This window comes from Aquarana catesbeiana, linkage group LG10 (assembly GCF_042186555.1).
Source record: "Aquarana catesbeiana isolate 2022-GZ linkage group LG10, ASM4218655v1, whole genome shotgun sequence".
Taxonomy (NCBI): domain Eukaryota; kingdom Metazoa; phylum Chordata; class Amphibia; order Anura; family Ranidae; genus Aquarana; species Aquarana catesbeiana.
Genome location: NC_133333.1, coordinates 213697247 through 213712995, shown reverse-complemented (window position 1 = coordinate 213712995; position 15749 = coordinate 213697247). Strand labels below are relative to the sequence as shown.

Below are 15749 nucleotides of genomic sequence, written 5' to 3'. Positions count from 1 at the left end.
TCCTGTCAGCCGCATCTTTGGAGCGGTGAAGGAACGGTGTATTCACCGCTCCTAAACCGCTCCTGCCCATTGAAATCAATGGGACAGCGCGGCTATACCGCGGCAATACCGCGGCAATACCGCGGCTGCAGCCGCGCTATACGAGGGGTTTTAACCCTTTTTCGGCCGCCAGCGGGGGGTTAAAACGGCACCGCTAGTGGCCGAATACCGCGGTAAAACAGCGCTAAATATAGCGCTGTTTTACCGCCGACGCCCCCTACCGCCCCAGTGTGAAAGAGGCCTAAAGGACCTCACTATCAAGTATCTGCCATAATGGAGTGGATTTTTTTTTTTTACCTTCTTTCGCTTATCACTATTAAGCATAAAGAATTAAATGTACCTTAAAGTAAAACATTTTGATATACTGTAGATATAAAGAGACAAAAAAACTATCTGGTGAATTCCAGTTATGCTGTTGGAAGGTTTACCAAATCTATAAAGCACAGTTGTCACGAGCTTCCAGTGGGTTGGGGCACATGAGCCACCTTTCCAAATCCTTCAGTGGAATAAGTATCTTCAATAACATTTGCCATTTTCACAAGGCGAGTAATGCTATGTCTTCCAGCCCTGATTGGTTGAAATATTTTTCGGTTGCAAATAAAAAACATTGATTTTGGGACTTAAGTGTAGACGGCCACCTCTCTCCCAATAGAATGCTTCACAGTACTTCCCTCTCTCCCTTACTGTCTACCACTGACGATCAAAGGGGAAGGAAAGGGGGGTAAGTAGAGGGGGGTAGCTCCTTTTGGGCCAGAGCCCCCCCCCCGACCTAATGGAACCCAGTTCCATTACGGTAGTATTTCCTTTACCACCCTATGTACGGCCCTGTATTTGATGTATTCTCTAATATCTTTAATTGCGTAGTTTGGCGTTGGCCCCCTGAACCCAGATTAAATTGCCATACGTATCCCACATGAATTCCTACGCATGGTGGGTGAATTCAGTAGAATCCAGCATGAAAAGTGGTCAGACTCCATTCTTTCTAAAAAAAATTTCCCCCATATTCAAAAACACTGTTCATTCTAAAATATACAGTAACGTATACTTCCAACTGGGTGGTGTGATTAATTTCCTGTCTTTTGTGATTCTTTTTCAGAATTTGGTCTGGCTCTGGGATTTATGTCGAAGGACAAGTTCCGTAAAATGTCTGAAGGTGAGTTCCATTTTGCTTATTGTCTGCTGGGGATGGCTGAGAGTCTCATGCACACAGGCAGAAAAATGCTGCATTTAAAGGCATTTTTCTTTTTTTTTAATGCGTACACCAGCCAATGTGTCCATGCACATTCATATTTTAGAGCAGCATTCAAGGGTGGAAAACAAATGCCCCATACCTGCATTGGAAGAGAAGCTTATTGGAATAATTTACACATATATGTGCCTTAATGTGCACATAGATTCATTCCAGTCACTAGAATACATGAATATACTGGCAAATAGAATGCATGTAAACACCTTTTTAATTATGCGCCATTTATTTATTTTCTCAAATGTTTATTTAGCAATAAAAGGCAGTTGCTAAAACAAGCAATATACAGGAATCAAAAAAAGGGAAGCATCCATGGCCACTAGGTACATCTTCCAGTGTTTGACGCACCGTTTTTTACTTCTGATGTTTCTGCTAGACATGTGCAATTCGTTTAGTTCCAAATTCGTTTTTTAACTAATTTTGTCAAATTTGTTAATTTCCAAATTTCTGAATTCTGAATTTCTGAATTTCCGAATTGTCAAATTGCGGAAATTCAGAATTTCAGAAATTCGAAATTTCAGAAATTGGAAAATTCGAAATTTCAGAAATTCGAAATTCGGAAATTCAAAGTTTCGGAAATTCAAAATTCTGAAATTCAAAATTTCTGAAATTCGGAAATTCGAAAATTGGAAAATTTCGGAAATTCGAAATTCGGAAATTAGAACATTTCGGAAATTTGAAATTTGAAATTCGAAATTCGTAAATTTGAAAAATTTGGCAATTCGGAAATTCGAAAATTTGAAAATTTGGAAATTCAGAAATTAGAAAATTCGGAAATTCGAATTTTTGGATTTCGGAATTTTCGAATTTCCGAAATTTTCGAATTTCCGAAAGCAGCAAAAACACTAATGATATGAAAACAAACAAATTTTTTGTCAGTGCACATGTCTAGTTTCTGCTAGTTCCAGAATGATCCAGCATAGATAGGGGTATTTTAATACATCCATGTGAAGCCTTGGTCAGCCAGAGCCCATAGATTAGTCAAATATACAAAAAGTAATTATGCATCAATTTTTTTTTTTCATACTTTTTTTTAAATCTCTTAATCTCTGGAAAGTTTTACCCCCTTCATTACCAGGGCATTCTTTGCTATTCATCACTGTGTTACTTTAACTGACAATTGCATGGTCATACACTGTACACAAATTAATTTTTATCATTTTCTTTTCCGCACAAATTGAGCTTTCTTTTAGTGGTATTTGATCACCACTCGGTTTTTCTTTTTATATATATATATACGGTATATATATATATATATATATATATATAATGAAAAAAGACTATTTTTTTTTAAAGAAATCTAAAAATGTTATTTCTTCATAAATTTAAACTAAAATGTATTCTGCTACATATCTTTGGTAAAGAAAGAAATCCTAATAAGTGTGTATTAATTGTTTTGCGTGGAAGTTATTGTGTCTACAAAGCTATGGTGTATATATATACTGGAATTTACGCAGTTAAAGACACTCTACTGCAATGACCGTGATCAGCGACTTATAGTGGGACTGTGATAGGGTGGCGGGTAATCTGGCGCTAACAGACACTGGCTGGGAGGGTCACTAACTGACACTGACATTGCTAGTGGAACTTATACGTTGATTAGAGATAATACTGTACACTGACACTGTACTAATGACACTGGCTGGGAAGGTGTTAACATCTAGGAGCAATCAAGGGGTTAACTGTGTGCCTAACAATGTGTAATGTGAGATGCTTTTACTTTCTGATCTGACTGTTTTTTTCGCTGCTTTTCAAGGAGAAGAAAAAGCCAGATCGTTGTTCCCTGTGCACAGAGTTCTGTGTCTTTGTAAACACAGAACTCTGTGTGTGATTGAACACAGCCGGTCAGCAGGTTTCAGCCTAAATCATTTGCTGAAATCTGCTGCCAAACTTGTGCTGTGCCCATTCACATCACGGGTCGGCAGGGGGAGCGTGCCCCAAACCCAGTAGAAGGTCGGCAATGTACATGGCATGACTGTCTGTGCCCATACCGGCCGCCCATTCGCAGGATATTTACTGTGAGCGGTCAGCAGCTGGTTAGGAAACTATATTATTTATGTTTTGTTTTTTTGCAGAAAAAAGATCAACATAGGAACATATGAACAATACGTACAATTTGCTTATAAGTGTCGTCCACCCAAAATCCACACGGTTTTCACCCAAGATTCCCACATATTTTTCATTAGATAGAAAAATGTGTGAATTCTGGTAGAATGTTGGTGGATTCTTGTGTGAAAAAAATGTGTATCGACTCTAGTTCAATGGTGATTAACTAGGGTAATTGTTATTGACCCTAGTTCAATAGTGACCTCCAGTGGCGGTGTTTTTTTTTTTTTTTGAGGTAAATCAAACAACCACCCCCCCTGCGGCACCTCAACCCCCCCTTGCTGTCTGCCGGTCTGGCACTTACCCTATCTAGGTGGCGGGCATCCGTGCAGCGGGCATTCGGGCAGCGGGCATCTGGGCAGCAGGATCTGTGCAGCGGGCATCCAGTCAGCGGGCATCCGGAAAGCGTGCATTGGCTCCTGTATCCTCTCCTCTTTGCTTCCGCCAATGCGGCTCCTCCCCTCCTCCTAGGCATCCAATAGGATTGTCTGCCCTTTCAGCCAATCAGGTGATGGGTCTCATACCCGCTTCCTGATTTGCCGGGAGGAGGACCAGTGTTAGAATAGCGATATAATTCTAATACACCCTGGTGGGCTGTGAGTGCACTTTCTGCGCCCGGAGTCATCCCTATTTTGAAGTCTATTAGAGCCTTTGGCTCTAATCGGTGCTTCAAAAAACACCCCCGCCGCTGTAATTAATGCGCTCGTTATCCTGCAAGGGGCCGGAAGCATGGATAGGAGGGGCGGGAGCATAGAAAGGGGAAGCAGCGCCCGTGCGCCCTTAATGGACGGGACACCCCTGGTGACCTCCATCCCTATTACAGACAGCCTACAGATTTTTCTCCCCACTTTCAGAATACAATAGCACAGTGGGAAGGATTCCCCCATCCACATTAAGTGTATAGATTGAGTACAATGATCTAATTCACCCCAAGGCTTTTCAAAACTTCTTGGAGACTCCAGCAGTGAAATCTCTCTGGCTTTTTCCCACCTCTCCTGGATTATAAAATAAATGAAAAAGTCTAACTGTTAGGACTTGATCAGATGGGCATGCTTAAAGTGGTTGTAAACCCTTACTTATACCTAGCAAAGGGACTGTCCTCAGGTGATACACAGAGATGAAACAAATCCTCCCACATAAGTTGTATTTGTCTATCTGCAGTCTTCTCTTCTCCACATCCGTTCAAAGTGCTGAATTATAAAGCTTTCATGAGAGTTCAGAAAAAAAGGGGCAGGAGAGCTGAAATTACTCTCTGCAGAGCTCAGTGAAGAGAACTCTGACAGCTGATTGGAGGGAGGAGACACAACCTCCTTCACACAGCTCACAGGAACAGAGCTGAGGCTGTCCATCAGCTGGAACTCCCTCCCCTGTCACCTTTTTTCTCTTGGTGTCAGGAAAAACTGTCAGAAGTGATTCATGATAGCAGAGGAACAAAGCAGCAGACATAAATGGCACTTGGTACTCTGGATTGAGACAAGTACACACTATAGAGGGATATGCTTTGTTCATATTTTATGTCTGAGGTTTACAACCATTTAATCGAACATCCATGCAAAGAGTCATGTTTGCCCACACAGGATGCTTAGGTGTTATGAGTGTCTGCATGCAGGCAGTCCCATTCATGTCTACTGGTCCCACTCCCAATTTGATAGCCATGTAGGAGCACAGGTGTGTCCCTGAATATATACTGTCTGTGTTTGAAGACAGGCAATGCCACCTGCTTGGCTGTCATATTGGGACCAATCGCTGTGTCTGTGCAGCTGCTGTATCCCAATAAACATAAATGGGCCTGCATGCGAATGAACAGAACATCTGTGCATCACATGCAAACAAAAACAGCCCTTCACACGAATGTACGCTTACATACGCCTGTGGGAACTTGTCCTTATGGTGGAAACTAGAGCTGCACGATTAATCGTTAAGAATCATTATCGCAAATGTTTCCCTGTTGCGATCCTGACAAAGTATTTCCCGATTCTTTCTATGCAGAGAATTCTCTTTGCTCTGCTAAAGCCGACAGCCATCAAAAACCGGGCAGTCTGCCAAGAATCACAACATTCTTTAACAGTGGAACTTAAGTATAAACATTGTAACTATTTGTCCTTTAGATCAAAGGAATACACTTCTGTGTGTAACTGAGGGAAGTTTAACCACTTAAACATTAAACCTTTTTCTGACATTTGTTGGTTTCAAATTAAAATCATTTTTTCCCCTAGAAAATCACTTAGAACCCCCAAACATTATATATATATATATATATATATTTCTTAGTAGAGACCCTAGAGAATAAAATGGTGGTTGTTGCAATATTTTATGTCACACTGTATTTGCGCAGTAGTCGTTCAAATGCAATTTTTTGGGAAAAAATTACACTTTAATGAATTAGAAAAAAAAACTAACCAGTAAAGTTAGCCCAATTTTTTTTGTATAATGTGAAAGATTTTACGCCGCGAGAATCGTGATCTTTTTATTCTAAGCAAAAAAATCGTGATTCTCATTTTGGCCAGAATGGTGCAGCTCTAGTGGAAACCCCTGTGAAAGAAGCAGACCCAGGAAAAGTCAATATTGGAATTCCATATAGATAGAATAGAACCCTGCTGCCCAACCTGCGGGCCTGGGGGCCCCATGCAGCTCTTTGATACAGACAGTCTGTATTTTGATACTTGATGTCAGTGAATGAAAATATTCTTTTAGACTAGCTTTAGTAGTTAAACAGTTTGGTTCTTTCTTTCATCCTATCTTACATTTTTTGTGCTGTCCATCTTTTTTCTCTTTTAATGTTTTTTCCTCTGATCCTCTTCATTTTAAGTGGGCGGTTGAGAACATTGATTTGCAAAGGGGCTTTAAAAACAGTGATTTCAGGCAATCTCATGTACTATGTCTCCAGTGTATGACTGGATGTCTTCTGAAGCTTGTTTTCAGCCTCTGACCATTTCCTGCTACATGGCTGCAGTCTCTGACCATCTCTTGTTGCGTGCTTATTGTCTCTGGCCATCTTTTGTTCCAAGTCTGCAGTCTCTGATAGCTACTGGGCAACGCTCTAGCATTTACCACAAACTTAACCACTTGACCACTGGGCACTTAAACCCCCTTCCTAACCAGACCAATTTTCAGCTTTCGGTGCTCTCACACTTTGAATGACAATTACTCAGTCATGCAACACTGTACCCATATGAAATTTTTGTCCTTTTTTTTTTTTTACACAAATAGAGCTTTCATTTGGTGGTATTTAATCACCGCTGGGTTTTTTTTATTTTTTGCGCTATAAATCAAAAAAGACTGAAAATTCGATATATAAAAAAAAAAATTCTTTGTTTCTGTTAAAATTGATTGCAGAGTATTGGCAAGTATTGGTCGAGTATTGGTAGAGTATTGGTAGAATATTGGTAGAGTAATGGCAGGTATTGGCAGAGTTTTACAGTGTTGCAGAGTATTGCAGAGTATTGCACCATGTTGCAGAGTATTGGCAGAGTATTGCACAGTGTTGCAGAGTATTGCAGTGTATTGACATTGAGCAGCACTGTGGGCACTAAACATTCAGCCCACAGCGCTGCTGCCATCTCTCCCCCTCTCCCCTCGCACTGTACCAATTTGTACACAGAGAGGAGGGAGGAACCGGCGTCATGACGTGACAACGGTTTGTTTACACGTGATCGCTCCGTCATTTGACGGAACGATCACGTGGTAAATGGCTGCGATCAGCGGCTATTTACCGTGATCCGTGATGCGCCGGGTCCTGACGAATGTTCCAATGTGCGCGCCCCAGGGGGCGCAGGGGAGCAACATTCTGGAATGACGTCCCACGGACGTCAACCCAGAATAAGCCGACCGCGCTGTTGCCGTCTTTCGGCTATGGCCCGGTCGGCAAGTGGTTAAATGGTTTTGGGTGGAAGGAGCCTTTAAATGGCTTTGTTTTCTGTGGCCCCTTTTTAATAATCTCAGGCCCTCACCCCGCCGCCGCCCATCTTGTGCTCTTTTCTGTGGTGGTTTTACATGAAATGGCATCAGTTACAGTAACAGAGACATTTGTTCCCCCCTTCCGCTATTCATCGCCGTATCAATCACCGAAGTTCAGCCGCCACATCCCTATCACTCAGGTACACTCAGGCAATTAGCCGTCCTCCAGTCTCTGACAAGTCTTCATTTCCCTCGTCACTCTTAGGGGCCTACTTATCACACTCTTGGCAATTGCCGTTAAATGTAAGTCTTTTATATTCCGCCGGGCGCTTTGTCAAATGTTTGTTAAAAGGCTGTTTTAGTAACCAAATTGATCCAGCGCGGGAGAGGATACATCACAGGTTCTGCTACCTTTTAATGGACCAACAGGGGATTGGTGAGCGGAGTAGTGTGTTTTCTCTACAAAGCTTTTCCAGTCTCTGAATTTGCGAGACTCTCTTGATAGCCCATTAAAAGCAAAGCAGAAATAAAAGATGGCTTTAAATATTACACACAATTTACTACCTTGCATTCAAAAATACCATTTTGCCTATTTTCCGGCAGATGTCAGGTAACACTTATCTCCATATTAAAATGGTGAAGATGGGTGTGTATTTATGGCTGAGTGCGTCAATTATGTGTTCCTTTCATCAAAACAACAACCAAATAAAAGCAGCACCATCCAAAGTGTGCATTTGTTGCTTTATCCGAAAATTCTACTGCAGAAAGTCACAAAGCAAAGTTTGTTTACACCGGCTTTGCTCCCTAAAGAGTGATCCATGTTTAGATTGCTTTTCAGATAGCATTTGACAGATGGTGAAGAGGGTTTATATCACCTTCTCACTGCCTGCTTTAACACCTTGAACCTCACACTAGCATGCCACAACCAAACGCCTTGCAAGCAGTTGTGGAGCTCCCCTATTCAGTTATAAAATCACATTCAGCTGGCAGTACTGGCCGTAGCAATGAGCCCTAATGCTGCGTACACACGATCGGAATTTCCGTCAGAAAAAACTTGGATGGTTTTTCCGTCGGGATTCCGCTCAAGCTTGCCTTGCATACACACGGTCACGCAAAAGTTCTCTGAACTTTCGACCGCCAAGAACGCGGTGATGTACAACACTACGACGAGCCGAGAAAATGAAGTTCAATGCTTCCGAGCATGCATAGGGATTTTGCGCGTCGGAATTGCCACAGACGATCGCATTTTCGGATAGGAACTTTTCCCGACCGAAAAATAGAGAACCTGCTCTCAGTCTTTTGCTGGCTGGAATTCCGCCAGCAAAAGACCGATGGAGCACACACACGGTCGCATTTTCTGACAAAAAGCTCTCATCTGAGTTTTGCTGGCGGAATTTCCGATCGTGTGTACGTGGCATTAGTGAAGGGGATTTATGCCTCCCCTCCTGTGCCTCTTTGAACCTTTTTAAAGCTAAACTAACCTTTCCTTCAGTCTTGCAAAATTGTAGGTGTTCCTTTCCTGTACTGAAATACTGAGATTTCACTGCACACTGTGAGCTTTTCACAATGTGCGTTAGAAGTTGCAGTCAGGGAAGGCAAAATAGAAGCGGATTAAATTTAGCTTTAAATGTGTCACCCTCTACAGTATTTGAGTCTCCATGCTTTTTCTTACTGTAATTGCACCCTCCCTATGCACCCTGCAGTGACACTACTGCCTTTCAGCCTGCTAATATAAACACAGAATAGGAGCCCTGAGAGGGGGTGGGGGAGCTGCTGAGTCACTGCTGGGAAGGGGGAGCAGACAGGTATTTTATGTATGAACTTTTTGATCTACTTCTTCAAACCAGTCACACGAGCCTTGGGAGCTGAATATATCAGCAATGTCAAAATTGTTATCCTGTTACAGAAACGGGCAAATTTTACAAATCACACAGCATATATCTCTCCCAAAATGTGACTCATGCCGATATGTCAACCGCTTGCAACCACCTTCTCTTTACAATATATATATATATATATATATATATATATATATATATATATATATATATACATACACTATATTACCAAACAAATTGGGACGCCAGGATTTACACCAGGGCTAGGCAACCTCGGACCTCCAGTTGTGGTGAAACTACAAATCCCATCATGCCTCTGCCTCTAGGAGTCATGCCTGTGATTGTCGGGGTCTTGCAATGTCTCATGGGACAGTTTCAAAACAGCTGGAGGGCCGAGGTTTCCTACCCCTGCTTTACACACACATGAACTTTAATGGCATCCCAGTCTAGGTCCATAGGGTTCAATATTGAGTTGGCCCACCCTTTGCAGCTATAACAGCTTCAACTCTTCTGAGAAGGCTGTCCACAAGGTTTAGGAGTGTGTCTATGGGAATGTTTGACCATTCTTCCAGAAGCACATTTGTGAGGTCAGGCACTGATGTTGACGAGAAGACCTGGTTCACAGTCTCCACTCTAATTCATCCCAAAGGTGTTCTATCGGGTTGAGGTCAGGACTCTGTACAGGCCAGTCAAGTTCCTCCACCCCATATTCGCTCATCCATGTCTTTATAGACCTTGCTTTGTGCACTGGTGCACAGTCATGTTGGAACAGGAAGGGACCGTCCCCAAAGTTCCCACAAAGTTGAGAGCATGAAATTGTCCAAAATATCTTGGTATGCTGATGCCTTCACTGGCCAAGCCCAACCCCTGAAAAACAACCCTGCACCATAATCCCTCCTCCACCAAATGATTTGGACCAGTGCACAAAGCAAGGTCCATAAAGACATGAATGAGTGAGTTTGGGGTGGAGGAACTTGACTGGCCTGCACAGAGTCCTAACCTCAACCCGACATCAGAAGCATGAAATTGTCCAAAATGTCTTGGTATGCTGACACCTTAAGAGTTCCCTTCACTGGAACTAAGGGGCCAAGCCCAACCCCTGAAAAGCAACCCCACACCATAATCCCCCCCCCTCCTCATAAAACATAAAATGATTTGGACCAGTATACAAAGCAAGGTCCATAAAGACATGGATGAGTGAGTTTGGAGTGGTGGAACTTGACTGGCCTGCATAGAGTCCTGACTTCAACCCAATAGAACACATTTGAGATGAATTAGAGCAGAGATTGCGAGCTAGGCCTTCTCGTCCAACATCAGTGCCTGACCTCACAAATGCGCTTCTGGAAGAATGGTCAAACATTCCCATAGACACACTCCTAAACCTTGTGGACAGCCTTCCCAGAAGAGTTGAAGCTGTTATAGCTGCAAAGGGTGGGCCAACTCAACATTAAACCCTATGGACCAAGACTGGGATGCCATTAAAGTTCATGTGTGTTGAAAGGCAGGCCTCCCAATACATTTGGTAATATAGTGTGTGTGTATATATAAACATAAAAACCAATTGCATTCTGGTCTTCAGACAGACAGGGTTTATGGTAGGTGCCCACCATCAGCTCATACAAAGCAATATGGTGCCTCTTCCAATTTCAGTTTATTGACAAAAAGGAGTCACTGATCAGCCCTATCACTCACATGTCAGCAGTCAAACAGTTTTACTGGTCTGTAAAGGACTGTCTTAGCTTAAATTTGTAATACATTTCTTAACAAACAGTAAAATGAGCTTTATAACTGACTCTCTGACCTCTGTAGCTGCATGTACTCCGGAGCAATTCATCTTTAAAGTTCACAGCAAAAGGACAAAACTCTTTCTCTCAGGCAGCTCAGCTCATATGGAATCTTAAAGTCCTGTCCCTATGTCTGAACTCTCTGATATACAGCCTGATGGAGCTTTTTTTCAATCTCTTTAAGCCAGTCACACAAGCTTTGCATGCTGAATATATGAGCGCTGTCAAAGCATTTAGGCTGTTATAGAAATAAGTCAAATTTCACAAATCATATGATGGGGCATCTACATATGTGATTTATGCCAATATCTCAACCCCTTGCAACCACCTTTTCTATAAAACATATACAGTTGTGCTGATAAGTTTACATACCCTGGCAGAATTTATGATTTCTTGGCCATTTATAATGGCAACAGAAACTACCCAAATGACCCTGAGCCAAAGTTTACATACCCCAGTTCTTAATACCATGTATTGCCCCCTTTAACATCAATGACAGCTTGAAGTTTTTTGTGGATGAGGCTCTTTATCTTCTCAGATGGTAAAGCTGTCCATTCCTCTTGGCAAAAAGCCTCCAGTTCCTGTAAATTCTTGGGCTGTCTGTATTGCATGAACTGCACGTTTGAGATCTCCCCAGAGTGGCTCAATGATATTGAGGTCAGGAGACTGAGATGGCCACTCCAGAACCTTCACTTTATTCTGCTGTAGCCAATGACAGGTCGACTTGGCCTTGTGTTTTGGATCATTGTCATGTTGGAATGTCCATGTATGTCCCATGTGCAGCTTCCTGGCAAATGTTCCTCCAGTATTTTTTGATAAAATACTACATTCATCTTGCCACCAAATTTCAGGTACCTTTTGTAGCTCACACATCTCCAAAACATCAGCAATCCACCTCCGTGTTTCACAATAGGAATGGTGTACCTTTCATCATAGGCCTTGTTGGCTCCTCTCCAAATGTAGAGTTTATGATTGTGGCCAAAAAGCTCAATTTTGGTCTCATCACTCCAAAAGGCTGTGTGCCAGAAGGTTTGTGGCTTGTCTCTGTGCTGTTTGGCGTATTGTAAGCGGGATACTTTATGGCATTTGTGTAGTAATGGCTTTCTTCTGGCGACTCGACCATACAGCCCATCTTTCTTCAAGTGTCTCCTTATTGTGCGTCTTGAAAAAGCCACACCACATGTTTTCAGAGAGCCCTGTATTTCACCTGAAGTTATTTGTGGGTTTTTCTTTGCATCCTGAACAATTTTTCTGGCAGTTGTGGCTGAAATTTTAGTTGGTCTACCTGACCGTATTTTGGATTCAACAGAACCCCTCATTTTCCACTTCTTGATTAGAATTTGAACACTGCTGATTGGCATTCCCAATTCCTTGGATGTCTTTTTATATCCCTTTCCTGTTTTATACAGTTCAACTACCTTTTCCCGCAGATCCTTTGACAATTCTTTTGCTTCCCCATGACTCAGAATCCAGAAATGTCAGTGCAGCACTGGATGAAAGATGCAAGGGTCTGTCAGGAGTCCAGAAACTCATTGACCTTTTATACACACACACACACTAATTACAAGCAAACAGATCACAGGTGAGGATGGTTACCTTTAATATCCATTCAAACCCCTTTGTCTTAACTTGTGTGCATGTTATCAGGGTATGTAAACTTTTGATCAGGGTCATTTGGGTAGTTTCTGTTGTCATTATGATTTAAAAAGAGTAAACACAGTTGATTGATAATAAATGGCTTCAGCCAAACACTAACCATGAGTGAAAAAAAATGTTTGTGTTATCATTCATATTCTCTGCCAGGGTATGTAAACTTATGAGCACATCTGTATATATGCATGTAAAAGAAATGCATTCTGGGCTTCGGACAGACAAGGTTTATGGCAGGCGGCTCAGAAAACGTGCCGGACGCATCCAGCGAGGTGTAAACACATCATCTGTTGTATCCGGTTTATTTTCTGGCTCAGTAATAGAGGAGATTTAATTTGCGGTATATTACTATCCACAAGTGTCTTCGCTTCCACGCAGCATTGTCTCCATATTATCCACCCGTAATGGGTAACAATGTATCTCACCATGAGAAAACTGGAACCAGGACCCATTCCACAAAGATAGATTTTATTTCTAATCCCCCCAATTTGGACCGGTTTATGAAACATCTGTTCAGGCCAGCCAGAAGGCAATTTGGTTATCTGTTCCCAGCATGGATTGAGGAGATGAGTATACTGTATGGAGCGCACAGGAATAGCGGGAAGCGTCATATACAATAAAATGGTACAACAAAAAAATATTGTAGATATTTGGATGACTTCGCTGGAAAATAAATCTTACTCTGATTATTTCTTATATTTGTTCTGCTGCTCAGGGTATGTCAGAACCTCCAGTCTTATTGTAGAAGTAGAGCCTGATATCTGTATTTGATAAATCTGACTGCAGATACCTTTAGGCATAGGACTCTGCACATGGGGCACATGGGGCTGTATCCAAGAAAACATCCTGTTAGATATGCATGATCCTAACTCACAATCTTATCCTGTCCTAAATTATTAAATTTTTTTTTTTGCATTTAAAATGATTATTAACTTAAAAATCCTGGATAACAAAGATACATACTAACAACTGAGTTTAAAGTGTATGTATCCCCAAACCAATGTTTCAGTAGCATGATGCCATACTACTGTATAAACTTCTCTTAAGAAAATCGTTTTTTTCTGAATCTGTTACAAAGTCTCTTATCTGAAGATCCTGCCAGTAACAACACTCCCAGTTGCAGGCTGACACTACTAAAGGTAGGCACTAGCAGTTTTTTTCGTTCAACCTGAAACCTGAAGAGCTCTTGGGCTGCTTTACTAACTATGCAATGTTAGTACAGCGACCTCACTCGCTGAGCTATTGTGTTCTCACAGGGGGACGCCCCCTCCTCGCACCAGAACACACTGGTCGGCGCTCTCAGCCATTGACTGAGAGTGCTGATCAGATGCCGATCAACAGACCTTTTTCGGTCGTGTCCCTATAACAGAAGCCGGACATTCGGCACACACACAGCCCGAATGTCAGCCGCTTTCTATTAAACCGGCCAATACCTCCTGATATTCGGCATGTGTCTATGGGGCGTAAAGCTGAGCTCCAAAAGAAAGAAATACCCTCTAAATGTGACTTTAAATGGCCGGGAACAAGTTCTGCTTGTTTGCACCCTTCCCCCCCTAACTGGCACACTTTTTATTGGGGGGGGGGGAGCGGGTGCCTGGTTTTGACAGGTACCCGCTCCCACTTCCGGCTCAGATCACCACGACGATCTAAGCTGGAAGTTTGGCCCCCCTCCTTCCCCCGCAGTCGTGTGGGACACATCACAGATCCCACTAGACTACGGGACCATTCAGAAGGTGCAGCCCGGCTCGCGCATGCACAGTAGGAAACAGGCTGTGAAGCCGCAAGGCTTCACTTCCTGTTTCCTTTACTAGAGATGCACACAAAGCCAATTGAAGAATCATTTTGGGTAAGGACATTGCTGGATCCCTGGACAGGTAAGTGTCCTTATGTTAAGTCAGCAGCTACAGTATTTGTAGCTGCCGATATCCAATTTTTTGGGGGGGGCTCCTCTTTAAGCCTCTGTCTTGAAGTAAGCAACAGCGTTGTGAGCCTACTAGGCTGGCTTCTTCAGTTGGCCATTGGGATGCCTATCAGGTATAGCAGATAAGCAGGCCCAGCAGCCAACTGAAGGAGTGCACGTGGCAAGCTGATAAGGCCGCTGCTATTGGTTAGCATTATCATCCTGCAAAAGGAAGTGCTGTCACTGGCAAGATCACTTCCATTATATTGCTAGTGCAAGTTCTTTTATATATTTGTGAGCTGAAGATGTATATTAAAGTTTAGAAATCACCTCTTATCACCTGAGGGGGCTCAAATCAAAACTTCTTTTTTTTTTGTATTTGTTTTAGGTTGTGGTGAGTTTTTACTGCTGTCCGTCTCTATTAAAAGTAAACCTACAAAAGAAAGCCAAACTTTTTTTTGTTACTTTCTGCTCACACTTTAGATGGGGGGGAGGGTTGTCTATCGGATGCACTGTATAACTGATAGTTTTCTATCCAGAACCTGCAGATCTTAAAAGACAGACTTCATTTGTTGCAGGCGACAAATGAAGGGCCCATAGGTGTGCGCAGGGGGTGTGCCAGGTGTGCCTGGGCACACCCTAATAACTATGTGTGGTGCCAATTCCCCCTACTGCCTGGGCTTTCCCCACCTTATTGGCCCCCCACCCCATAGTGCTGCTGGCTTCCTTCCTCTCCTCTCCCCCCGGCTGCTGCAGGGTATGTTTCAGGATGGAGAGCAGGGGATGGGGGTTAGTAAATATGTAACTTACCAGCCCCTTCCTTTTCTAAATGAACACAGTGAGTACACTCGCTCACTGTGTCCATTCATAACTGAAGCATAGTACAATGTGTTTACTATGCTACCATTTGTGAATAACCAGGAAGTACTCCGCACAGAGCACTTCCCATTCATTCACTGTCCCGTGCAACTGAGGCTGCAGAGAAAGACGTGTGTCTGAGCTTTGGGGTGCACACCCTAATTCAATGGGCTGCGCACACCTATGAAAGGGCCTTTTCACGTGGGTTTTCCGATCAGGTCCACCTGTCAGTTTTCCAGGTCAGAAGCTCCATGGAGCTATAGGGGCAGGCTGATGTGAACAGACTTGTGTCAGTTAACACCTGCCTACTTCCGAGTCCATCTAGGTCCAGAAGGAAAAAAAATGGAAAAGGACGGCAACCATTTCCGTTTTTTTTTCCAGATCTGAACGTAATAGATCAGAGGTAGCCTGATGTAAACGGACATCCAGCC

The 15749-nt window shown here is 42.7% G+C and overlaps 1 protein-coding gene across 2 annotated transcripts in view; it reads left to right on the top strand.

Moving 5' to 3' along the window:
* The window catches only part of KIRREL3 (kirre like nephrin family adhesion molecule 3), a 1308166-nt gene that overhangs the window by 716046 nt on the left and 576371 nt on the right, over nucleotides 1–15749 (top strand). For both annotated transcript variants that reach the window (XM_073603284.1, XM_073603286.1), the window contains exon 2: nucleotides 1136–1192. In XM_073603284.1, the coding sequence (XP_073459385.1) occupies nucleotides 1136–1192 (57 nt within the window). The remainder of the gene's footprint in view (nucleotides 1–1135; nucleotides 1193–15749) is intronic.